The sequence below is a fragment of the Canis lupus genome, chromosome 19 (assembly GCF_048164855.1).
Source record: "Canis lupus baileyi chromosome 19, mCanLup2.hap1, whole genome shotgun sequence".
NCBI lineage: Eukaryota > Metazoa > Chordata > Mammalia > Carnivora > Canidae > Canis > Canis lupus.
The window spans coordinates 10,194,116-10,220,605 of NC_132856.1; the positions used below are offsets into that span (position 1 = coordinate 10,194,116).

Genomic DNA, 26,490 nt, shown 5'->3' on the forward strand with positions numbered 1-26,490 from the left:
CCCTGCATGGAGCTTGCTTCTCCCTCTACCTGTGTCTCTGCCTCTCTCTCTCTGTCTCTCATGAATAAATAAATAAAATCTTAAAAAAAAAAAGTCATAAACTGTCAGCTGAGAAGAGTCTTGCCAATTAGCTGGCTCAACTGCCTCATTTTACAGGTGAAAAAAACCTAGTCCCAGCAAGAAGAGTCAAAAGTTCATATCACAAAGTGAGGCTCTTTGACCCACAGAAGGGAGATGTTTCTGACTGTGCTTCCTTCAGTACTGAGTGCCTACTGTGCTTTAGGCCCTGCTTGGATGCTGGAGTCACAGCAGGGAATAGGACGTGGAAGGTAGAGTGAGAGACTGAAGCTGGGGATGGTGGCAGGGGGCTGAGATCCCAAGGTGAGGCGAGTACCTTCCGGCCTTCCAGATGTGTGCTTGATCAGCAGGGGTCTCTGGGCTGGGAGCAGCAGTGTCACTGCAGCTTAAAGCATTTATCCACATTCCTCCCTATTTCTTTGGGAGTTTGTTTCAGATTTGGCTTGGGAGTTTATTTATCCAGTAACATTTCTGTATGTACATGACCTGCTGAGAGCCCTGGGGGGAGGGGGGACTTCTTTCTTTGCCTGCTCCATTGCCTTCCTTCCTCCCCTGACTGTCCCTTCTTTCCTTTTTTCCATCCTCCCTCCCTACACCCTTCCTTTCTCACATCGGTCCTTTACTGACAGCCTCCACTGTGTGTCAGGCACTGTGCTGGGCTCTGGGAATCTAGAGTAAGAGTCCTCACTGCCATACAGCTCAAAGGGCAATAGGAGAGGCAGGAGAGAAAAGATCATCACTTTTCTGTGCATGACACGTGAAATGACTGAATCAAGCACAGGGTATTCTGGGGGCACAAGGGGGACATCTGACACAGTTAAGGACAGCCAGGGAAGTCTTCCAAAAAGTTCCAGCATTTGAACTGAGTCTGAGAGGATGCGCCGGAAAGAGAAGCGCAGCCAGGCAGAAGAGACAGTATGATCCCAGGCATGAAGTCAGGAAATAGCCTGGTGTGTTTTGGGGACTACCAGCAATTAGGGCAGGGAGTGGTGAGTGTTCAGAATGGGAAGCTAGATTGTGGAGGCTTCCCAGCCACCATCCGGAGTTTACGGACTTTTATCTATCAGCCTATATTTGTTGAAGGGTTTCTTTGGAAAATAACTAATACATGTACGTGATACAAAATTCAAAAGGGGAAAAAAGGTATATAATCAGCCATCACCAGTCTTCCTGCCTGTCCCCATTCCCCAAAGATCCTCCCAGAGTTCTCTGGGGCAACCACTGTCACCAGTGTCTTGAGTATCTTTTTCAAGAAATCTCATAAATATACAAACAAATGCAAACTTTTTTTTTTTTTTTACTTAAATGGTATATTAGTTATCTATACCTGTGTAACAAATTACCCCAGAGCTTTGTGTCTTAAAGCAACAGGCATTTATTTTTTCCATTTCTGTGAGTCACAGGAATTTGGGAGCAGCATAGACAGGCAGTTCTGGTTCAGGGTTGCTCCTGAAGTTACAACCAAGACCACAGCGAGGGCTGTGGTAATCTAAGGCAGCGTGGGGCTGAAGGCCCACTTCTAAGCACTCTCATGCGTTTGCAGGAGACCTCGGAATGAATGATCCTAGAAAGAGAGAGAAAGGAAGAAGCTACATTGCCCACTGTCCTTTTTTCTTTTTTCTTCTCTTCTTTTCTTTTTTGGTAATGGTTTTATTGTGACATAACTCATATACCATGCCATCCATATGAAGTGTATATTCATAGAGTTGTACAACCATTACCACAGTTGACTGTAGGATATTTTCATCATCTCCAGAAGCCTTATACTCTTTAGGTCTCATCCCACAAAGCTCCCCCACCCAACCAACCCAGCTTCTAAGCAACCACTAATTTACTTAATGTCTATTTTAGCCCATTCTGGACATTTCATATAAATGAAATCATACAGGGGCATCTGGCTTGCCTAGTTTGTGGAGCATGCAACTCTTGATCTTGGGGTTGTGGTTTCGAGCTCCATGCTGGGTGTAGAGATTACTTAAAAATGAAATCTTAAAAAAATAAACAAATGAAATCATACAATATGCAGTCTTTGCAACTCCTTTCACTTAGCATAATGTTTTCAAGGTTCATTCGTGTCATAGCATGTGTCAGTAGTTCATTCCTTTTTATGGCCATTTATGGCCATGATGTTGTGTTGTATGGAGAAGACCACATTTTGTTTATTCATTCATCAGTTGATGGACATTTGGGTTGTTTCAATTTTTGGCCATTATGAATAGTGCTGCTATGAACATTTTTTTTTCATTGGAGTTCAATTTGCCAACATATAGCATAACACCCAGTGCTCATCCCGTCAAGTGCCCCCCTCAGTGCCTGTCACCCAGTCACCCCAACCCCCTGCCCACCTTCCTTTCTACCACCCCTTGTTCGTCTCCCAGAGTTAGGAGTCTCTCAGGCTCTGTCACCCTCACTGATATTTCCTACTCATTTTCTCTCCTTTTCCCTTTATTCCCTTTTACTATTTTTTATATTTCTCAAATGAATGAGACGATATAATGTTTGTTCTTCTCCGATTGACTTATTTCACTCAGCATAATACCGTCCATTTCCATCCACATCAAAGCAAATGGTGGGTATTTGTCGTTTCTAATGGCTAATATTCCATTGTATACGTAAACCACAGCTTCTTTATCCATTCATCTTTCGATGGGCACCGAGGCTCCTTCCACAGTTTGGCTATAGTGGACATTGCTGCTATAAACATTGGGGTGCAGGTGTTCCGGCGTTTCATTGCATCTGTATCTTTGAGGTAAATCCCCAGCAGTGCAATTGCTGGGTCGTAGGGCAGGTCTATTTTTAACTCTTTGAGGAATCTCCAGCTATGAACATTTGTGTACAAGTTTTTGCATGGATGTACATTGTCATTTCTCTTGGAAGGAGTGGGATTGGTGGCTCAAATGGCAACTCTGTATTTAACATTTTGAGAAACTACCAGGTTGTTTTCCAAAGTGGCAGCACTACTGTACATTCCCAATAGCAGTATATGAGGGTTCCTATTCATATTCTCATCAACACTTGTTGTTATCTGACTTTTTAAATAATAGGCATCCTACTGGGTGTGAACTGGTATCTTGTGGTTTTGATTTGTGTTTCCCTAATGATTCATGGTGTTGAGAGTCTTTTCCTGTGCTTATCGGCCATTTGTATACCTTCTTGGGAGATATTATCTATTAAGATCCTTTGCCTATTTTTTAATTGGGTTATTTTTCTTTTTATTATTGAGTTGTAAGAGTTCTTTGTATACTTTAGACACAAGTCCCTTATATATATGATTTGCAGATATTTTTTTCCATTCTGTGGCTGTCTTTTGTTTCTCTTGATAGTTTTCTTTGAAACACAGAAGTTTTTAATTTATACAAAATCCAGTTTATCTTTTTTTCTTGTGTTGCTTGTGCTTCTGGTGTCATATCTAAGAATCCTTTGCAAATCCAAGGGCACAAAAATATTTTTAAGATTTTATTTATTTATTTATTATTTTTTAAAGATTTTATTTATTTATTATTTTTTAAGATTTTATTTATTAAAAATTTTTTAAAAAAAGATTTTATTTATTTATTCATGAGAGACACAGAGAGAGAGGCAGAGACACAGGCAGAGGGAGAAGCAGGCAGAGAGCCTGACATGGGACTCGATCCCTGGTCTCCAGGATCAGGCCCTGGGCTGAAGAAAGTGCTAAACTGCTGAGCCACCCAGGCTGCCCAAAATTTTATTTATTTGTGAAAGAGCATGCAAGAGAGAGCATGAGTGGGGGTGGGGGCAGAGGAAGAAGGAAAAACAGACTCCCCATTGAGTGCAGAGCCCAACACACTGCTCCATCTTAGGACCCTGAGATCATGATCTAAGCTGAAGGCAGACACTTAACTGACTGAGCCACCCAGGTGCCCCTAAGGGCGCAAGAAATTTACCTCTGTTTTTACCAAGGAGTTTATAGTTTTGGCTTCTTACATTTAGGTGTCTGATCATCTGAGTTAATATTTGTATATTTGGAGTAAGGTAAAGGTCCAACTTCATTCTTTTGCATACAGCTATCCAGCTGTCCCAGCACCATTTATTTAAAAGATGATTCTTTTTCAATTGAATGGTCTTGGCACCCTTGTCAAAAATCAATTAACCATAGATATCTGGGTTAATTTCTGGACTCCCTAATCCATTCCACTAGATCAGTGGAATAGATCTGTGTCTGTCCTTATGCAAGTACCAGACTGTCCTGATCACTGCTGTTTTGTAGTGAGTTTTCAAATTGAGAAGTATGAGTCCTCCAACTGTATTCCTTTTAGAAGATTGTTTTGGCCATCACGCTGCCTTTTATGCTCTAATCTAGATATCACATACTATCACTCTCTTGTTAGGGTTATCCTATTTTAGTGTATAATGAACTACTTTTTCTTAAGAGCTGCATAATAGGGATGCCTGAGCGGCTCAGCGGTTGAGCATCTGCCTTTGGCTCAAGGCATGATCCCAGGGTTCCAAGATCGAGTCCCACGTTGAGCTCCCTGCAGGGAGCTTGCTTCTCCCTCTGCCTGTGTCTCTGCTTCTCTCTCTGTCTCTCATGAGTAAATAAATAAAAAAAACTAAAAAAAAAAAAAAAAAGCCGCATAATATACTTTTGCATAGATGTGTCATCCTTTATTTTATCAATAGTTATGTTTATAATATTTTACTATAACAATATTTCAGTGGATAATGTTGTATATAAATAATTTGACACATATGTGAGTATAAGGATAAAAAAGACCTAGAGCAGCATTGCTAGATTAAATGGTCTGTATATTTACAATTTTGACAGATCCAGCCATAGTCCCTTCTATAGACATTGTACAGAGTTAACTCCTAGCAGCAATGTATAAAAGGACCTGTTACCCCACTTCCTTTTCTTTTATTTTTTTTTAAATTTTTATTTATTTATGATAGTCACACACAGAGAGAGAGAGAGGCAGAGACATAGGCAGAGGGAGAAGCAGACTCCATGCACCGGGAGCCCGACGTGGGATTCGATCCCCGGTCTCCAGGATCGCGCCCTGGGCCAAAGGCAGGTGCCAAACCGCTGCACCACCCAGGGATCCCCCCACTTCCTTTTCAACTGAGTATGTTATCAAATATTTTTGCCAACCTGATGGGTAAAAAATACTCTCTTATAGTAATCATTTGCCTTTTTCTAATTATGAGGGAAGTCAAGCACCTTTTATTTTATTTTTTTAAGATTTTTTATTTATGTATTCATGAGAGACACAGAGGGAGAAGCAGGCTCCATGCAGGGAGCCTGATGCAGGACTCTATCTTGGGACGCTGGGATCACACACTGAGCCAAAGGCAGATGCTCAACCTGCTGAGCCACCCAGGTGTCCCAGTCAGGCACCTTTTATATATATCTTTTCTTTAAACTGTCAGTTCATATATATGTAATTATATATATATATATATATATATATTTTTTTTTTTTTTTTTTTTAATCAAGTTAATGGTGTTTTCCCTCTTTGATACGTAAGAACTTTTTGTGGGGCACCTGGCTGGCTCAGTCAGTAGAACATGCAACTCTTGATCTCAGGGTTGTAAGTTCAAGCCCCACACTGGGTATAGAGCTTACTTAAAAATAAAATCTTTAAAACAAAAAAGAACTTTTTGTATATTAAGAAAGTTAGCTCTTTTTCTGTGATACAAGTTACAAATATTCCCAGTTGATCTTTTGACTTTGTCTTTGGATGTTTTCCCCATAGTGAAATTTGTTTTTTCTCATAATCAAATTGTCAGTTCCATCCTGGGTTTTGTGTGATACCTAGAACAGACTTGAAATGTTAAGCAGTGGGAGACATATCACATCCAGCTGTCAATGGGGAGGACGGGTTGGAAGAGTTGGAGGAGTCAAGAGGACAGGAGCTGAACTATTCTTATTCAGAAAGCCTCTCATTTTTGTCTTTTTCTTTTCATTCCCAGTTTGTTATCATTACCAACCTTACTTTAATCCCAGAAAAGTTTAATGGTATAATGAGAGCCCTGGACCAGGAGTCTGTGCCTGGCACATAGTAGGTGCTTAATAAGTGTCTGTTGAATGAGTGAATGGTGACATCTGATTTAAGTTCTAGCTCAACCATCCACTCCTTTGGAGGCAGCATATTCAGTGGTCAGACAACCTGAATTTGAATGCTAAGTGTGGCATTATCAACTGTCTTTAAGAAGGTTACACAATTTCTGAGTCTCAGTTTTCTCATCTATAAAATAAGGTAACAGAGAGAGAGCACAAGAGGGAGGGATAGAGGGAGAGGGAGAGAGAATCTCAAGCAGACTCCACGCCCAGTGTTGTGCCCCATGCAAGGCTGGATCTCATGACCCTGAATTCAGGACCTGAGCCAAAATCAAGAGTCCAATGTTTAACCGACTGAGCCACTTGGGTGCCACTTGGGTATTTGCTTTTAGGCTTAAGAGTTACCAGGGCCTAGAAGTTGGACTTAGAAAGATGAATAGGGTGGCTGCTGCAGGGGTGGACTGAATGGAGGCTTGGTGGGAGGCTAGGAGCCCATTGTCCTGTTAAGAGGTACAGAGAGAGGAGGGGGGAAGAGGGGAGACCTGTTTAGGAGACTAGGGGCTCTCTGGGGTGAGGACCAGGTAGGTGTTACAGATGACTCCAGGTTTCCTCCTTGGATGTTTGGGTCTCTGGACTGACATTCCCATACATGCAGGGGAAGGTCAGGTCAGTTTGGGAAACACTGAGTTGGCAGGCCCTCTGGGATGTGCAAGAGGAGAGGTCTGGCAAGCAATTGGCTATTCGGGCTGGAAGCTTAGGGAAGAGGTCTCAGCTGGAGACAGAGATGTGAGGCATCATCGAATGAGTCTGAGGGTGGGTGAAATTGCCCCGTGGAAAATGTGTGCTGGGAGAAGGGGAGAGACTAGAAACACCGACCTTTAATAGGCAGGTGGAGGAGGAACCAGAAAAGGAGCCAGAGCAGCTGCTCAGATTAGCAGCTGAGAAACCAAGAAGGATGGCCTTGAAAGGACACCTGCCTAGAAGAGCCAGAGGGGGCCCAGAAGGGATAGAACCCTCTGGAAGGGCCTGGTCCGAGCTGGAGGGACGGGATAGGCTGCAGGGAGAGCCATGGGAGAATCAGGAACCAGGAACTGGGGACTGAATTCCCCCCCAGAAGAGAGAGCAGTCAGTACAAAGGCCTCCAGGTGGAGCTGAACTTAACATGTTTTCAGGGACAGAAAGGAGGCCAATGTGGCCCCCGTGTAGGGAGTGGAAGCCTAATGGCTGGAGGGGAAGGTGGGCAGCCTGTGTCAGCACTTTATTCTGAGTGTATGGGGTGAGCTTTTGGAGGGCGCTAAGCAGGGGAGTAGTACCATCCATTTCCATGGATACTGAGCAGAGAACAGCTGATGATGGGATAAGTGTGGGAGCTGAGAACTAGTTAAGAGGCCACGGTGGTCGTCCAGGAGGGAGATCATGGCGGCTTGGACAGATGGGTGCAGTGGAGATGGGGAGGGGAGGTCAGATAGATTCTGAATATTTTTGGAGGTTGAGCCAGTAGACCTTGGGAATGGATTGGATTGGTGAGGGGAAGGGGGGGTCAGGGTGCCTCCGAGTATCTGGGTGCTAGATGGGGGGGTGGTGGTAAGCCCAGGCACAGGGGTCCTGACCCCCAGCATCCCAGGCTGACAGGCACTCAGGTTGGGCCTGGATCTATAAATCCAGTGATTGTGGGTGACTGTTAGGAGATGCTCAGTCTCCCTTGTAATAGAAGCACCTGCCCTGGGGAGCAGAGCCAGTGCTCAGACTTGTAGCAAGGGGCCTATAGACACCCTCCTTCCCTTAGGGGCGCTCATTCTGTTGGAGGTTTTCCCTAGTGCTCCGAGTGCACAGGGTGATGGGGAAGCAGTCCCTTGGAAAGCTGTGGTCTCAGTGTGGACACAGACTCTTCACTGGGCTCCTCTCAGCCCCATATGCAGCCTGATCCTTTCCTTACCCCCAGGGAGGGGACCCCACACACACACCAGGGACACAGGCAGCTGGCCATATGTTCTGTGCTGGATTGCTTCTCTGTGTACCTCCCCTTTTCCAAGAGCTGTACTGCTTTGTAAAGTTATCATTGTTTTTCGTAGAAAACTAGGAACTAGAAATGAGCAAAATCTCACACTCCCAGAATCAGTCATTCTTAACTGCTTGGCCTACACTCTAAACAATATAAAGAAAAATAAATAAATAAATAAACAATATAAAGTACTGGTTGCGAGCAGGCTCTGGAGCCAGACTCTTGGGTTCAAACTTGCCGGCACGTTTTGCAATTTAACAGCTTTGTGACTTTGGATAACTTGGATAACCTCTCTGTGCCTCAGTGTCCTCATCTGTAAAAAGAAAATAATAATGCAGATTATTGTGCAAATTAAATGAACTAGGGTATGTAAAGATTATAGTGCCTGGCATGGTAAGTTCTACAGAACTATTTGCTATAACTAAGTAAGTGTTTTTTCCCCCAAAGTGAAATGATATTATGTTTGTTTTTGCAGCCTCTGGAAACCTAACATATCATAAGTATTTTCTATAGCATTAAATCTTCCTCAGGAGCTACCTGAGGAAATTTATATTAGAGTTTCATAGCTGAGTGATAGGAGAGAGCTCTATTCCTATATGGCTGGATGTTAAGTTGCTTCTTTCTCTCCATTCTTTATTTTTTTTGAAGATTCTATTTATTTATTCATGAGAGACACAGAGAGAGACAGAGAGAGAGAGGCAGGCAGAGACACAGGCAGACGGAGAAGCAGGCTCCATGCAGGGACTCGATCCCGGGACTGCAGGCAGCTCTAAACTACTGAGCCACGCGGGCTGCCCTCCATTCTTCCTTTATTATTTCTCCCTCTCCTCCTCTTGTTTCTCTCTCTTTTTTAAAAGATTTATGTTTATTTTAGAGAGAGCATGTGTGTACAGTGGGGAGGGGCAGACGGAGAGAGTGAGAGAGGGTCCCAAACAGATTCCGTGCTGGGCTCTAAGTGTAGGGGGGGCAAGGGGTGGGGGTGGGCAGCCACAGGTTGAGCTCACAACCCTGAGATCAGGACATGAGCCAAAACCGAGAGTCAGATGCGTAACCCACTGCACCACCCAGGTGCCCCTCATTTTTCTCTTAAGTAACAATGTGACAGGCATCCTTGTAGTTCAATCTGAGAGCATATCCATGAGTGTTTTCTTAGGATAAGTTCTCGGAAATTGGCAAATCAGTCAAAAGAGGTTTAGAGACTTTCATTTTTATGTTTTTGTGATTAATCCGTTATTTCCGAGAGTTATATTTGATCTGTGCGTTGCCATTCTTTGTTGCTTTAATTCCGAGTGAGAATCTCTGGCAATAGTCACTTAGTAGTAGTCAACTCCTGCCCGCCTTATGGCTTTCACATAGGTAACTCTTTCACATGCTTCTGAATCCAAAATGTGCAGCGGGTTCTCAGTGCAATGTCTCCATCCCCTCCAATGTCTCCATCCCCTCTTATCCTCCAGCCACTCAGAAGTCACCAAGGTTGGGACACCTGGGTGCCTCAGAGGTTGAGCGCCTGCCTTCAGCTCAGGGCGTTTTCCTGGAGACCCAGGATCGAGTCCCACGTCGGGCTCCCTGCATGGAGCCTGCTTCTCCCTCTGCCTGTGTCTCTGCCTCTCTCTCTCTCTCTCTCTCTCTGTCTCTCATGAATAAATAAATAAAATCTTAAAAAAAAAAAAGTCACCAAGGTTATCAGTGTCTTGTAGACACTTCCAGAAATATTTGATGTCCATGCAAACACACACACACACACGTACACATACACACACACTTTCCCCACTCCTTACAGAGTGCTAGCCCTGCACCACGTCTGTTACTCTGGACCTTGCCTTGCACTTAGCACACCCATATGCCATCCCACATCAGCACATAAAGGGCTTCCTTCGTCTCTTTTGTGACAGCTTGGTGCTCCACTGCATGGATGTGCTCTAACCAGTGTCCTATTTGTTATTTCTGATGTTTGCTTCTTACACACTATGGTATGTAGCCTTTTTAAAGTCAGCTTCTACGGAAAGTATAACACACTTAGGAGTACAGAAATTGTCACCTCTATGATTCAGTAATTTACACAAAGTGAACATGCCTATAGAAATAGTACACAGATCAGGAATCCTCATGTCCTCTTCCAATCACTGCCCCCAAAGGTATGCACTATCCTGACTTTTCTTCCTGTAGGTTAGTTTTGCCTGCCTTTGATTTGTATATAAATGGGATCACACTTTTTCTCAATTGTATGGTTCTAAGATGCAGCAAATTGTTGCACACAGCAAGTTTGTTCTTTCTCAGACAAGATCCTGCTCTGGTGTGAGGGTGAGGGTGGGGGCAGTGGGGGGAGGGAGGGAGCAGGCTCTCTGGTGTCTTCTCTTACAAGGGCACTGATCCCATCAGGAGGCCTCACCAAACTCTAATTACCTCCCAAAGGCCCCACCCCCCCCAAATACAATCGCACTGGGGATTAAGGCTTCTACATATGAATTTTGTGGAGACACAGTTCAGTCTATAGCAAGCCTCTGTGGAGTCCTGGGGACAGATAGCCCTGGGGACAGCTAGTCTGACCCCCAGGAAAGGGTAGCAGCTGTGGTGTGTCCTGTATGGAAGAGGCCACTGAACAAAAACAGAGGCCTCCCTTTTGGAGTGTCCAGCTCAGCAGATGTCCCTTGAGGGTGGTGTAACAGTGTTATAATGAGACACTATTACAAGAGCTGCGCATAAAATGCATCATTAGAAAGCTTTATATGGGGGCCCCTGGGTGGCTCAGTCAGTTAAGCATCTGACTCCTGATTTCAGCTTAGGTCACGAGTTCAAGTACCACATTGGGCTCCATGCCCATCATGGAGCCTACTTAAGGAAAAAAAAGCTTTCTATAAAGGCATATTTACAGCACAAGCTTTAAAGAAAATAAACACCTGAGTGTATCATATATTTGCTCTTACTAATTCTTCACTACTTCTGGTCTCACTCAGGTTTCATTATCAAAACTCAAGTGTCACTCTTCTTTTTAACTGTCTTTTAGTTTCTTAATTATTTTTTTAAAACTTAAGAGGATTTCATATGGCCTGGCATAGATGGAAAAGGATTGAACATAATAATATAGTTTTTGTTATAAAAATATATGCAGATGTTAGACACTTTCAACAGTACAGGATGGCACAGAATGAAGTGTCCCCACTACCCCTCCCTTCCTGCCCATTTCCCAGGCCACCTCTCAGAGGTATCCACCATTAAATTGCTTCTGTATACTTCTATAAACGTTTACAGATATGCAAGCTTATATGTGTGTTCTTTGAAAAAATCAATATCTTGAGTGATGTTTTTAAATTTCATGAGTAATATATGAAGACATTCATTCTGAAAAGCTGAAATGTTTCATAAAGGCTAAAGTCCCCACCCCCTCCCTGCCCAAAGGCCACCACTCTTATAAATTAAATTTCCATTTCCCCCCCAATCTCTTTCTGTGCATTTACGTAAACACTCATGAGGCAAATATATTATGTCATTTTCTGCATTCCCCCCTACTGACTTTCTTCCTCTCACTCCCTCATGGTAAAGTACTCAGAACATAAATTTTACCATTTTAACAGTTTTTTAAGTGCACAATATTGTGTACTACATCCATCTCTCTCTCTTCCAGAACTCTTTTTCATCTTGTAAAACTCTGTCCCTTTTTTATATTTTTTAAAGATTTTGTTTAGGGCAGGCCAGGTGGCACAGTGGTTTAGTGCCACCTTCAGCCCAGGGCATGATCCTGGAGACCCAGGATAGAGTCCCGTGTTGGGCTTCCTGCCTGGAGCCTGCTTCTTCCTCTGCCTGTGTCTGTGCCTCTCTCTCTCTCTCTCTCTCTCTCTCTCTCTGTGTGTGTGTGTGTGTCTCTCATGAATAAATAAAATATTTTTAAAAATAAAGATTTTATTTATTTACTTGTTTATGAGAGAGAGAAAGAGAGAGAGCATGGAGGGTGCAGAGGGAGAAGCAGACTCCCCAGTGAGCAGGGAACCTGATGCTGGAATATGAGCTGAGCCCAAGGCAGACGCTTACCGACTGAGCCACCCAGGCGCCCCTTTCTGTCCCCTTTAAACACTAATCCCCCATACTCCTCCCTCAGCGACCAACATCCTATTTCCTGTCTCTGTGAATTTGACTGTTCTGGGGACCTCAAGTAAGTGGCATCCTACAGTGTCTTTCTGTGACAAGCACATTGCACTGAACACAATGTCCTCAAGGTTCCTCCATGTTGTAGCATGTGTCAGAATTCCGTTCCTTTTTAAGGCTGAATAACATCACTGTATGTAGACCACCGTCTGCTGTTCTGAACCATGAAGGAGTGTGCCCATGCACGATCTCTACCTGTTCATAGATCAGAGAGGAGAGGGGCTTCAGAGCATGGCCCTGCCCTACATGGGCTGGGTCTGACCCCAGCTGTGTTATCTCTAGCTATGTGACCTTGGGCACATCATTTAACCTTTCCGGACCTGTTTCTTCATCTATAAAATGGGAATAACAATTCATTAATAAACATAGAGCAGTTAGAACAATGCCTGAAACACGGAAAGCACTGACTACATGCTTGACTTTTTAAAATAACAATTCCCTGGTGCCTGGCTGGCTCAGTGGGTAGAGCATGTGAGTCTTGATCTTATGAGACTGAGCACTTCCTACTGCGCTATGAGGCACCCGAGTCCTGATCTTAGGGTCAGAGTTCAAGCCCCATGTTGGGCATGGACCTCCTTTTTTTTTTTTTTTTTTTTTAAGGTTTATTTATTGAAGAGAAAAAGAGCAAGTGGCAGGGAGGGGCAGAGGGAGAAGCAGACTCACCAGTGAGCAAGGAGCTTGACATAGGACTCCATCCCAGGACTCTGGGATCATGACCCAAGCCAAACACAGACACTTAACTAACTGAGCCACCCGGGTGCCCAGGCATGGAGCCTACTTAACATTTAAAAAATAAATAAAATTAAAAAAAAATAAATAAAAATAAATAAATAAATAAATAAAATTACAATTGCTTTATTTATTTTTTTTTAGGGGGGGGGAAAGGAGGCACAGAGGGAGAGGGAGAAGGAGAGAGAGAATTGGAAGCAGGCTCCATACCCAGCATGGAGCTGGATGCAGGGCTCAACACCAGGACCCTGAGATCATGACCTGAGCTGAAATCAGGAGTCGGACCCTTAACCGACTAAGCCACTCAGGTGCCCCAAAAGTACAATTGCTCTTTGCAGCAGATGTCAGGTTCAGAAAGTTTGCTGTGTCATTCCTTACAGAGCTGCTCATTCCTTCTGGCTGTTCCAGAGCATGTACATCCTTCTTAAAAATCATAGATGGGATCATACTCTACATTGTATTGTGTGCCTTAGCTTTTTAAATTTCTTAATACGTCTCAGGTTTTCCACGACAACATATACAATTGTTCGCCACTTGTTTTAATGGCTTTGTAGTATTCCGTGGCATGGATATACCATACTTTATTTAATCAGTTCCCTCTTTTTTTTTTTTAATAAATTTTTATTTATTTATGATAGTCACACACAGAGAGAGAGAGGCAGAGACACAGGCAGAGGGAGAAGCAGGCTCCATGCACCGGGAGCCCGACGTGGGATTTGATCCCGGGTCTCCAGGGTCGCGCTCTGGGCCAAAGGCAGGCGCCAAACCGCTGCGCCACCCAGGGATCCCATAATCAGTTCCCTCTTAATAGACATTGCCATCCTCTCTTATAAAGACGGTGGTGCAGTGAATATCCTGTATGCACCTTTCATGTACATGCACAAGCCCAGCCATGGGATACATTTGAGGCAAGGGATAAGTACCTTTAGGATTTGTGTGGATATTGCCACGTTGTTCTCCAAGCAGAGTGTATGAGCCACCTTCACACGCCATAGACCACGAGGCATACCCCCATCACAGTGATGCTGCCGACCACCCAGTCTATGTTGTGGCCTTGAGAAGTAAATATCACCATTTCTCTGATGACAGAACTGAGGTTCAGAGAAGTGAAATGACTTGTCCAAGGACACATAGATAAAAGCTGTTTGCCCAATACATGCATGTGATACAGACCTAAAAATAACACATTATTATAACAGGACCAGGTTTGGCTGCATGTGATAGGAAAACCCAAAATAATTGTCTAATGACCCCAGGTTCTAGTCTCTTACATTAAACAGATGCCCAAGAGTTAGGTGGTTCAGAGCTGGTATGGTAGCGCTGAAGTCAAGAGCTCTCTCTCTTTTTTTTTTTAAGATTTATTTATTTGAGAGAGATAGCATACACGAGTGGGGGAGGGGCAGAGGGAGAGGGAGAGAGAGAGAATCTTAAGAAGACTCCCTACTGAGCATGGAACCCAATGTGGGGGTCAATCCCATGACCCTAAGATCATGACCTGAGCTGAAATAGAGTCGGAGGTTTAACTATCTGAGCCACCCAGGTGCTCAGGTGGGGTGAGGTCCTCATTCTCATTGTTGAAGACCAGTGTGAGAGCCTTAGACATCCCTTCTGCCTTCTAGGCTGCAGGGTGGAGGAATGGATTAAGAAAAAGGGGCAAAGAGCACATTCTAGCATCCTTATAAATCTGTTTATATAAAGTTATTTTCCTTGAGGACACATAACACATCGGCATGCATTTTTACCTACCCATGTGGCCTAGTCATGTAGCTGCAAAGAAAGCTGGAAAATGCAGTCTCAGTAATCAAGGGTCAAGTTCTCAGCTAAAAACTGGGGCTTCTAATAGTAAGGAAGATGTCGTAGCAAAGTACTGGTCTCCATCATGATTATGTGTAAAAATTAAGCTTATCGCCTTCCCCACTTCACCAGTAATAATTTATATATCTCTTCTCACCAGCCAATTGATTCTCACAAAAGCACTATGAAATGAGTAGGGTGGATGTCATGACCCCCATTTTACAGATGAAGAAAATAAGGCCCAGAGATGTAAACTGACTTTGCCTAAAGTAACCCAGTGAATGGGTGGGAAGCGAAGAATGGGAGTTTAGCTTCCTGTTGAGGCCATGCAAGGTGGACTGTGTCTCATGGCTTCAAGGAGAAAGGCTCGGTTTGGTGCTAGTATATCTTTAACTTCTCTCACACTATTAAGTCTCTTAAACAGAGAGAGCGAGCTCAGAGCATTTGGCAGGCAAAAGTATCCAGCTAGAATCTAAGAACGTTGTTTTGGTTTCATTATATTTATAGTTTCCTTCTATTTGTGGCAAATGATCCTGGTTTCCTTTTCTATGATAGTGATATAAAGCTTACTTTTTAAGTAAATGCCTCTAAGTTAAAAAGTGAGTCTATTTAAAGAAAAATGTTAAGTAAAGACCTGTCTGGGTTTAAATACAGATCCCACCACTGACTAGCTCTGTGACATGGGATATGATACTTGATTCCTCTGAGCCTGTTTTCTCCTCTGTAAAATGAGGATGATGATTTTTCCCATCATATAGATTTGTTGCAGCATTAAACAAGATCATGATGTCAGGAGCTCTGCATCCTGGCACAGTTAGGCACTCAATACCGTTTATCAGCATTAGTATCACATTATGAATATTCCTTTTTTTTAAAAAAGATTTTATTTATTTATTCATGAGACACACACACACACACACACACACACACACAGAGAGGCAGAGACATAGGCAGAGGAAGAAGCAGGCTCCCTGCGGGGAGCCTGATGTGGGACTCCATCCTGGGACTCCAGGATCACCCCCTGAGCCAAAGGCAGATGCACAACCTCTGAGCCACCCAGACATCCTTCATTATGATGAATATTCCTATTATTAATTTTGTCGCAACACTTTCAGAGTGCTTGGAGCAGGGGAAATCAGTGGACTGTAGGGTAATGGATAGATGTGCCCCACCCGAGGGTGCCTTCCCCTATACCAGTGGTTCTCAACCAGGGGCACTTTTGCCACCTGGGGGACATTTGGCAATATCTGGAAGTCAGATACTATTTTTTATTATGACTGGGGGTCATAATAAAAAAACATGGTGGTGGTGCCCCTGGCATCTAGCAGATAGAGGTGGGGAAGGATACTTAATATCCCACAAGGCACAGGACAGCTTCCCCCCCCCCCCCCCATCATGAAGAATTACAAAGTCAAGTGTCAAAAATGTTCCCATTGAGAAGCCCTCCTCCACAGGGCACCCTGCACCTGTGTCTGTGTTTTCCAAAAGAGACTTGAACTCGGACTCCAAAGATCTCAGCCTGAGTTTCCTCATCTAGGACATGAGGGTGCTGAAACCTGCCAGCTCCTGATGGTTGAACCCCGGGGTCACTTCCTTGTTCTAGGCTGTCCCCTTGTGATCTCTTCCTCTCTTCCCCCAGGTCCAGAGAAACCATCTGATAGACTCCCCCCTCCCCCCTCCATTTTGCTTGATTTCTGGGTGTTTCCCATTCCCTGAGCAGCCTCTGGGGTCCCACCGCCACCACCTACAACGCTGCAGAGCAGAGGAGGCAGAGAGTCGAGGGAGAGATGGAGAGGCCCCACCCCCACGGTCTCCCAGCACCCTGTGATTCGGGTCTCAGCCCCTGTCAGCTTCCTTGCTAGCACTCCTTGACATGCAGAACTATTCTATTGTTGGCTTGATTGTATTTCCACACACACACACCCCTTCTTCTGGGGACCTCGCCTCCAGCGTCCCCACACCTTGCACAAGGCCCGGCACATACGTGGCACTCGGGATTTACACGTGCAGTGTAGAAGGAAGAGCCGGAGAGAGGAGGGGGCGGGGGGCTAGATCCAGAGGAGGAGAGGCGGGGAGAGAGGAGGAGGAGGAGGCCTGCTGAGGGGAAGAGGGTGGAGGCCACACCTGAGCGCGATCCACGGCCCTCGAGAGAGCGAAGGGCTGTGAAGAGCAGAGGAAGACCGAGGAAGATAAAGGGGTGGCCCTGAAGGGGAGGAATGGGAGGCGCGGGAGCCCGGAGAGCCGGCGGCCGGGAAGGGAACTCCTGGGGGGCTGGGCGGGGGGGGGGGGGGGGGGCTGCGGAGCCGAGAGGCCGCCCCCGGGCGCCGGCGGGATGCAGTCTCCATGGAAACGGGGATGCTCCGCGAGGGAGAGGAAGCGCGGCACGCGGGAGGGGGGCGGAGAGCTGGGGGTGGGGGTGGCCCCTTCTCGGGCTCCCTTCCTCCCCCCTCCCCCGCCTGCTGGGGAGGCGGGAGCCACCTGGGCGGGAGCCCCCGGACCGCCTGGGCGCTCCTTCTCCCCCCTTCCCCCTCCCTCCCGGGCATTGGACCCTCCTCCGGTCTCCGACTGGGGCCTGGAGGGCCTTGCAGAAATGTCGAGGAGGTGGGGGTGGGGTGTGGAACGGATGGGTTGACCTCATACTGCGCCGCAGGGCTCAGTCCCGAGCCTTCCGTCTCCCTAATTCCGGCAGCCCGGGACTTACCTGCCCACAGCTCCCGAATTCACATCTCGCACCTCCGGTACCGATTTCCCCCAGAGCTTCCCTCTCCGTTTGGGTGTCTAAAGTGCACCTTCGAGTTTATCAAGTTCTTTAGCTCCCCAAGCTCATTCTCACCCCCGGGCTTCCTGCATTTGCCATCCCCTTTGCCAGGAACTCTTCCCAGCCCCCAGGCAGCTCACTGTACTCTAGCTGGGATTCACCTTGGAGGAAGTGTGTGTGTGTGTGTGTGTGTGTGTGTGTGTGTGTGTGTATGATCACAGTGCTGTGGGGGATCCCTGCATCAGATGAGGAGCATAACCTAGGTGTGTGGGGGACACTGTCGGGTCACGGGAGGGCGGCAGGGGAGGTCACAGGAGTCCAAACCTTAGAGCAAGGGGCCCCAGCGCACTGGCAGATGGGTCTGGGGCCTAGGGAACACTTCCTTGAACTGTAGGAGGGGGAGAGACCTGACAAAAAACGAGGGCGTCCCCTCCCCCAACTAGATGGACCTCATAGACTGAGGGCAGAACTGGCCACCATCCCCTCTTTGTCATCACTGTCCTCTAAAACTCAGGCTAAGCACCCCATGGGCCTGGTGTGGAACCTTAGGGTCTCAGACAGTCACCTTATTGTTAGTGGGGCTGTCAGGCACTAAGAGGGCAACATGGAGCCGCAGACACACTCCTAGGTCATGGGGCAGGCTGCTCACCGGCAGGCAGCAGGGGAAGGTCACTGCCCCTCTTGCTTACTGAGCTCGGTTGGCTGTGATTGGCCATGTGGGGCGTGCGCTTCTCTCGGAGCCAGTTGGTCACCAGAGGAATGCAATGTGCTGATTGGTTCAGACTTCGGTCCCACCTACTAGACTGGGCGCTGGGAAGAGCCTACCTGTACTAAGTGGGTTGGGATCGGCAGAGGTGGGTCACTAAGCAGAGACTGAGTGGATGCCAAGGTGGGGGAACCAAGCAGGGGCCTATTTCAAAAGAAGGCACTTCTTGGCCTCGCCTCTTCTCTCCTCCCCCACCATCTGACACTAAGCTCCAACCTCCTTATTTGTGTGACTATTATTTTTATCATTATGACTGGTTTTGGTAATAATAACATTTATCCAGGATTTACTAGGTCAGGCAATTACATTTGCTGCCTCCTGTAATCTTTACAATCACTTGAATACTGTCATTATTCCCATTTTACAGATGAGAGAGCTGAGGCTCCAAGGGGAAAGAACTGGCTTGAGGTCACACCTCTAGAAAAAAAGCTGTGTCAGGATTGGGGCTCCAGCCCTCTCCTTTGCCCTAATGGACATTTCCCCCACTAACCATGAGCTTTGTGAGGGTAAAGCCCAAGTAACACACCCTGCTGCTGCCTTGTATAGTGCCTGGCACCCAGTGGGCCTTCAGCGAGGAAATGCGAGGCCCTGTGCTGAGTGTCCTACACACATCCTTCGATCCTTGCCACCACCCCGTGTGGTGGGAACCATGATTTCCATGATGAGACACCAACAGGCCAAATCCCCAAAGTCGTACACTGAGTAGGTGAAAGACCTTACCCCAGTCTATGCTCTGAACACAGTGCTCAACTGTGTGAATGAGAACGTGTGTCCAGTGTCTTGAAGAAAAGGAAATGGAGCTCAATAATAGTTGTTGAATGAATGACAAAAAGAAATCAAGAATGATGAGGATGGGAGGGAGTAAGCATGGTCAGTTTGCTAAAGGGAGCTGAGAGAGGTGATCATGGATTGCTCTTTTCTTGTATTTCGAGGAAAGCTTCCCGGAGGAGTTGTTTGATGGGAGGCATAATGGGCCCCTGGAAAGTTCTGCTCTCTCCGAGGCAAGAAGCCAGCTCAGATCCAGGGAAGCGGTTAACAGGCCGGTTGACTGGCCGAGGAGCGGGAGGGCGCGGCCTGCGGGGGCCCTGGCTCTGGGGAGTACTCAACCCCTTCTCTCTTCCTCCCTGACCATGGCGGTGCACCGGCCTCGGCACCCTCAGCTCTGTGCCTCGTGCTGGGCTGCATGATCTTCCCCGACGGCTGGGACGCCGAGACCATCCGGGACATGTGCGGGACCAAGACTGGGAAGTATTCCCTGGGGGACTGTTCGGTGCGCTGGGCATACATCCTGGCCATCATCGGCATCCTCAACGCCCTCATCCTCTCCTTCCTCGCCTTCGTGCTGGGCAACCGGCAAACAGACCTGCTGCAGGAGGAGCTCAAGCAGGAGAACAAAGGCGAGTGCACGTCCGGGGCGGGGCAAGGGTGGGGGGGGTGTCATCCAAAAACTGGAAAAAGTGCACACAGTCCAACCACCTTAAAAGCAATTTGACGTTATTGCTCAAGTCCGAACATTTGCATGCCTGGGACCCAGCAATCCCAACTATGAGTAGAAACTCATGAGAAACATTTAAGAACGCTCTTGGCAGTGGTTTCAAAATAGCAAACCACTAAAAAACAACCTACATGGCCACTGACAGGAGGATGGATAAATAGTGATATATTCATATCATGGAATAGGGTATAACTGAAAATGAAGGCACTGCAGTTATAGGTAACAGAATGGATACATCTTGGAAACAATATTGAGACGGGGGTGGGGAATGGGGGAGCGGGGATCAAACTCCAGAACATGACAGAGTGATATTTTTATGAAGCTCAATCAAAAACCAAGAGACGCTAACTAATGTATGGTTTAATCATAAATATATTTATGGCTGTACTGTCTTTTTTTTTTTTTTTTTTTTTGAGTAAAGAAACAATACATAGGGATCCCTGGGTGGTGCAGCGGTTTGGCGCCTGCCTTTGGCCCAGGGTGCGATCCTGGAGACCCAGGATCGAATCCCACTTTGGGCTCCCGGTGCATGGAGCCTACTTCTCCCTCTGCCTATGTCTCTGCCTCTCTCTCTCTCTCTCTCTGACTATCATAAATAAATTTTTAAAAAATATTTTAAAAAAAAGAAACAATATATACAGAAGACAGGATGATGCTTATCTGTGGTTGGGATAGAAGAGGGAAGGCCAAAAAAAAAAAAAAGAGGGGAGGCCAGGAGCTTGAGATGGGGGTGTGCAGGCATGTACAAAATATTGGTGGAGTTCTTGCTCGGTGAGCCCACACAGGTGTTACAGGATGCTTTATACCTTGCATATTACATACCAACTTTGTATATATCGAGTAACATTGAAATCCCATAAAAAAAATTTACACCTGAGGCCAGAGACTGTGGGCTAATTTATCAGATGTTCATCTATACATGTACATACATTATATGTCCTTTTATAAAATATACAGTAAGCGTCATATGCTAATATAACACAGAGTAGGCATCATCCTAAACAAATCCCTTGTAAGGTTGCTTTTTGTACCCAACCCTAAAGCATGTCTTAAAGATCTTTCTTTATCCTTTTATGGAGAACCCTTTTTATCCAGTGCTTAGCATTACGTCAGATGGAGGAACTGTAACTATTTAACTATTTTCCTTTTAGGGACTCTAAGGGAGGTTTCTAGGATTTTACTATCACCGACAATGCTACACTGGACATCTTTGTCTATGCCTTCTTTTACACAGTGCTTTCTTGGTGTGTTTCCAGAAATGGAATTGCACACGTAGTATTATAACGATAGTGCCAGATCGCTCTCCAAAGGAGGGTTGGTCTTCTGAGTCAGGGGCCCGCCCTGCCCCCAGAGCAAGGGGAGGCCTAGCCCGTCTTCGGTGGACAGACACCCGTCTGCCTGGGTATGCGTTCCCTGCCGTGAGCAATAGGAATAGTGGTTTTCATAATTACACCCTGCCTCGAGCTATTTGCATGTGCTAGGTCTATATTTAGCACTTTCCATTAATTGCATTCCTCTCTTGGAGTCTCATCTATAAAATGGGGCTAATGGCAGTGAGGGTTTTTATCTCATCTGGCAGGAGGTGATTTAGTATTGTGGTGGAGCCCTTGGACTGAAGGCAGACTGTGCTGGAAGCAAGTTGAGGACTTCATCTTCAGGAGCCTTACTTTTCTGTCCTTCCTCAAATGAGGGTGATGGAAACAGTACCACCTGGTAGGCCTGTCCAACGAGGAAGAAAGACTGTGTCTATTTAGGGGCACTTGGTGAATACTCAGTAGAAGCTGTCACTCCTCAAGACACCCCCCCAGGCAGGCATCATGACCATCATTTTACAAATAAGAGAGGTGAGGTCCGTGGAGGTCCAGTAACTCACGCAAAGGTCACTGAAGCAGTGCAGTCAGGATTTGAACCCAGGTCCCAAGTTGGAAGGCCAGGCTCTTCCATGCTGCTGCCCTGCTTCCTATTTTAGGGCCCTTTTTTAGGGCCTTTTTTAGTGGCCGAGGGGGAGCCTTTAGGGCTGCTCACCTGTCTTTCTCTGAGGCTCCTGTCTGTCCCTGGAGACCCTGACCACCCCATGGCTTCTGTGGTGTTGCTGTGAGGTCAGGGCCTGCCCTCTGGTGGCAGCTTCTGGAAGTGCATGACTAAGAGCCATGTGGCCTTGTGAAGAAGGGGTTTGGGAATGTAACTGGTGTGAGGTGGGCGCACCCAGCGCCCTCTCCTCTCTCTGCAAAGTGCCCAAGCTCAGTGTTTAAAGTGATGTGAAGGAGACCCAGTTTGTCTTCCTTCAGTGTCGGGGGTTGGGAGGTTCTCCATCCCTCACTGGAAACTCAAGGTGAGAGCCTTACAATTCAGTTCTGAGCCAGACCTCCAGGACAAAAGTAAACACTAAAATAACTTGCCATCATTTCCAGGATTTACTATGCACTAAACATTATGGAAAGTCCTTAGCTGCAATGATTTATGACTTTTTCACACCTCAGAATCACCCTATGAAGTAGGCTCTTATGCCCGTTGTACAGTTGAGGAAATTGAGGCTCAGAAGGTTCGAATGGCGTACTCAGGACCATCCAACTCACCAGAGGCCTGGCTGGATTTCTGTACTGTACTGTACTGTACTCCTCAACCCTGAGGAGTAGCCGAGGGGAGCCCCAATGCTCTGGTAGTCTCTGACTTTCTCCAATTCTCTCTCTCTCTCTCTCTCGTAGATTTTGTGGGCTCTACAGTAAGCTCCGTGTTGCGGCCAGGGGGTGATGTCTCCGGATGGGGAGTCCTCCCCTGTCCCGTCGCTCACTCACAGGGACCCTGAGGGCCAAGATCACAGCCCAGGACTTGACCTGTCCTCAGCTTGTCCCGTTGCCTGCCCTCTCATCCCTTCATTCAAGCTCCGAGGGAAGACCCCATCCAGGACTGACTTCTCACCTGCTACCTGCCTGTAGCTCCAGGCTTTGAAGAGGTTGGGGCTGGGATGCAGCGTGGGGGAGGGCCTGATTCTGCTCCTCCCTCAACTGACCTAAGGGAGCTGGAGCCCTGGGCCCTTGGGCTTCTCCCTTCCTCCCTAGCCCGGCCTGGGGCCCCTGCAGAGTCTCCAGGGGAAGAGGCGCTGTGGTTTCTGTTCCCCAGGCCCTGGCAGTCTGGAGGGCTCCTGCCTGGCTGCATCCTTGCCTCCTCTGGTCCCTGCCTCCTGCAGAAACTTATTCAAGACACTGGCCCAGGGTGGACCGGACTCTTTACTATTCCCCACCACCCCCGATGATGGTTCCATCACATCATCACAGAGCTCCAGGCACCACCAGCCTCCTCGGGGCCTCTCTGCTGCCCGCGCCAGCCTGTTTTCACCTCTCCCAAAGGAGTCTGAGCTGCACTGAGGGGGAAAGCACAGCGTGTCCCTTTCAGCTGCTGACGGGGGCCCTGGGCAGCCCAGAGTCTGAGGACAGACAGGCTCTGGAGGCAGTGGGAGGAGGCGCTCTGACTCCTGTCTCGGTGGCGTCTGACCATGGCAGCTGGGGCTGGAAGGGGCTCAACCCGGGGCTGGCCTGGCCTTCTCCCTGCTGGGATGTCTCACCAGTGACTGGACCCTTGACCCTGGCCTGTTTTGTACAGCACAGACTTCTTGGCCCTGTTGTCAGGGCTGGGGGTTTGGGAGGGGGGCCTAAGAGTGGGGAATTAGGGGATGCATCACCCCTCTGCCCCTTCTCATGCCCCCAATCCAGGCATCTGCCAAGGGCAGAGACTGTCTTGCCTCTTTGATACTTTTTCTGCATAACTTGAACTTGCAGGTCACCTCTGAACAGGGTACCCCCTGTCCCCCATCCCCAGGCCTTGTAACCCTATCCCCACCTCCACTTCCTCCTCCTTGCCCACCTCTCGCCTTGCGTTATGCCCAGGGTCTGCAGCCCAATGGGCAGTGCTTGGAGCTGAGGCATGAGTGTGTGTGTATGTGTGTGTGTGTGTGTGTGAGCGTGAGTGTGTGTGTGTGTGTGTGTGTGTGTGTGGTGGAGAGCAGAAGAGGAGTCTTCTTTCTCCCTCCCCTCCCACTGTGGGGGCATCTCCTTCCCCCTTGGCTGGGAGCAAATGGAGGAGACTCCAGGTGTTTCTGAACTCCCCTCACTGCCTGGTGGACCTGGTGGTAGGGCCATCTGGCCTGGGGTGTGGACAGCCCCTTCCAGCCCCCGGTTCAGGCGGCATGTTGGCTTCATCTAGTGTGCCTGCTTGTGTCTTCAAGTACCGGGGGGGAGTGGTGATCCACTGTGTAACAGGAGCGTGAGGCCTCTGCAGGTCCAATGGGGAAGCTTGTTGTCATCATTTCCTGTGTGGGTCTCAGCCAAAGGAGGGGAGAAAAGCAGCGAGTGCCATGTATTTGCCAATCTTGTGTTCATTTCCATAGGACTTGGACCTGAGAGGGTTTCCAAGACAGACCCTAGAAATCCTCTGCGTGAGACCCCCATCCAGACCCTAACTGGAATCAGATGCTGGGTCCTGGTAGGATTCTTGAAACCTGGAACTCACTAAGTCCTGACCCTCCCTCCTCTTGAGCAAACACCTTTCCCCTGGTGCTCTGGCCCCAGCCCAGTGCTCCCCTCGCCTCCCCAGGGCTCTACCTGCAGGGCTGGGTTGTGCTGAATGGGAGGGTCGGGGGAGCCTCTTTGGAGGCAGGGGACAGAAGTGAGTTCCTCAAAGATCCAAACCAAAGCCCAGTGTCGGGAGGCTGTAGGGGGGCAGGGGTGGTGGGGGGTGGGAGGGAGCCAGTGATTGGGAAGGAGGAGAAGCCTGAGGTGGAGAGAGTGAGAATGAGTGGAGAGGGAAGAGGGTGGAGAAAGGCAGAGAGGAGAGGAGAAGGGACTGTGATGCAGAGAGCCTGGGGTGGGAGAGGAAGGTGGCTGGGAAGATGAAAGGAATAGGGACAGGGAAGGGAGGCAAATGTAGGGGTGAGCTGTGGATGGCAGACTGGGGTGCAGGGGAGCTGCATTGGGCAGAGGAGCAGGACACTGAGGGATGGATGCCCTGCTGCAGGGGTGGGTGGCACCAGAGCCCTGTGCTGGGGGGAGGTCAGAGCCACCCCTCAGAGGCCCAGGCCACTGCCCACCCCTTTGGGGTAGGGGTGCCACTAGAGTGCGGGTTAGTGGGAGGGAAGAGGGAGGTTAACCCCTTTGAGGGGGTCCTGAGTGCCTCCACCCATCGCCATGCACCAGCCAGTTGTTGCCTTTGCCAAGGAAGGGCCAGCTCCAAGGTGAACCCGGGAGTGTGGTTAGAAGAGCCGGGTTGGGCCGGCTGAAGGAGTGCCTGCCGGGAGAACACCGGGGAGGAAGGGAGGCTGGAGCGAGCACCAAACCATAGCCCTGTCCTGAAGCTTCAGCAGAGGCGGGAGCAGAGCCAGAAACAGATGTTTCAGGTAGGGGCCCCACGTGAGGCTGATGTGCCACCACCTTGTCACTCTGATGGCTCTCTGGGGGCAAGGAAGCCGTCGTCGTGGACAAGGTGAGGTTTGTGGTTTGCCTTAGCCAACCCCGGCAATTTGGCTTTTGCCTTTGGGAGGAGACAGATGCAGAGATCACCTGTTCCCACCTCAGTATGGCCTCTAGGACTCTTGGTTCTCGAAAGAAGCTGAGCTTTGAGCAGTCCAGTTGTGATTGGATCAGAAGGGCCTGGCACTAACAGGTGGTTTCTGCTCTCGTCTGGGGACTTTCAGGAGAGGCCGAAGCAGCCACAACATAGAGATGGTTGAGAGCGCTGGTTGGTCAAGTCCTGGGCCTCTAAGATATGAAAACTTTCATGTTTGGGAACCAGTTACCCATTAAGGAAAACACTGTTTTCCTGAGGGGGTAAGGACCATGATTAGGATTAATCCTTTTCAGGCCTGGACTGGCTAAGCTGAGAGATTTCAGATGAGGCTGCAGGGAAATCCCTTGGCCTCCTTGAGATTCTGCTTGAACACAGCAGGGGAATCAGCCTTCTCCAACTTCCAGTGTGATTGAGACAAGGGAACCCTCTCTTTGGAGAAGCTGGGACCTTCCCAGCACAAGAAACTTACGCAGGTCCCTGCCTGGCTCAGGGCTAGCCTTCGGGTGGGCCTGGAGTTTCCTGAGAAGGGAACAAGGGGGACAGTCCTTCCCAGAGCTCTGACCAGCAGACCTCAGGGGCCTGTGCTGTGTGTCGTTAGGATAGCTTGGTGTCGTCTACACCCCATTAGTAAGTTCTGTCTGAATGTGTCCTCGCTGTTCATCGTCCAGTTTGGTAACATTTATTTTGGTCCTGACCCCTTCTGCTGCTGCTGGATTTGAGCTTCAGTGCAGGTGGAATGATGTTCAAATAAAGAAACACTTTATATCACCTATGCTGGCTGCTTCTTCTCTGAGTTGACCCCACGGGGACGAAGAGGGTTGAGAGTCTACCATTGGCATCAGGTTTGGCTGCATATTAACAGAGCTACCACGGTGGCTTAACAAGAGTCTATTTTCCTTTCATATTAAGTCTGGAGGTAGCCAGACCATGACCGATATGGCCCACAGCGTTATCAGGAACCCAGGCTTCTATCTTTCTGCACTGCCAATTTCAACCCTGGCTTCCAGTCTCAAGGACACTGCACGGCCCAAGATGCCTGCTGGAGTTCTAGTCACTTGGTCCACATTGCATTTGACGGAGACTTCTGGAAATCCTATAGGACTGGGTCACATTGCATACCTAGCTAAAATGTAATCTTTCAATGGGGCAC

At 47.9% G+C, this 26,490-nt stretch overlaps 1 protein-coding gene across 1 annotated transcript in view; it reads left to right on the forward strand.

Annotated features, from left to right (window-relative positions):
* Positions 1-26,110, forward strand: part of LHFPL4 (LHFPL tetraspan subfamily member 4) — a 33,397-nt gene extending 7,287 nt beyond the window's left edge. The window contains exons 3-4 of the mRNA XM_072785257.1: positions 19,447-19,683; positions 22,487-26,110. Coding sequence (XP_072641358.1) covers positions 19,447-19,683; positions 22,487-22,587 — 338 coding nt within the window. The 3' untranslated portion in view covers positions 22,588-26,110. The remainder of the gene's footprint in view (positions 1-19,446; positions 19,684-22,486) is intronic.
* Positions 26,111-26,490: the final 380 nt, after the last annotated feature.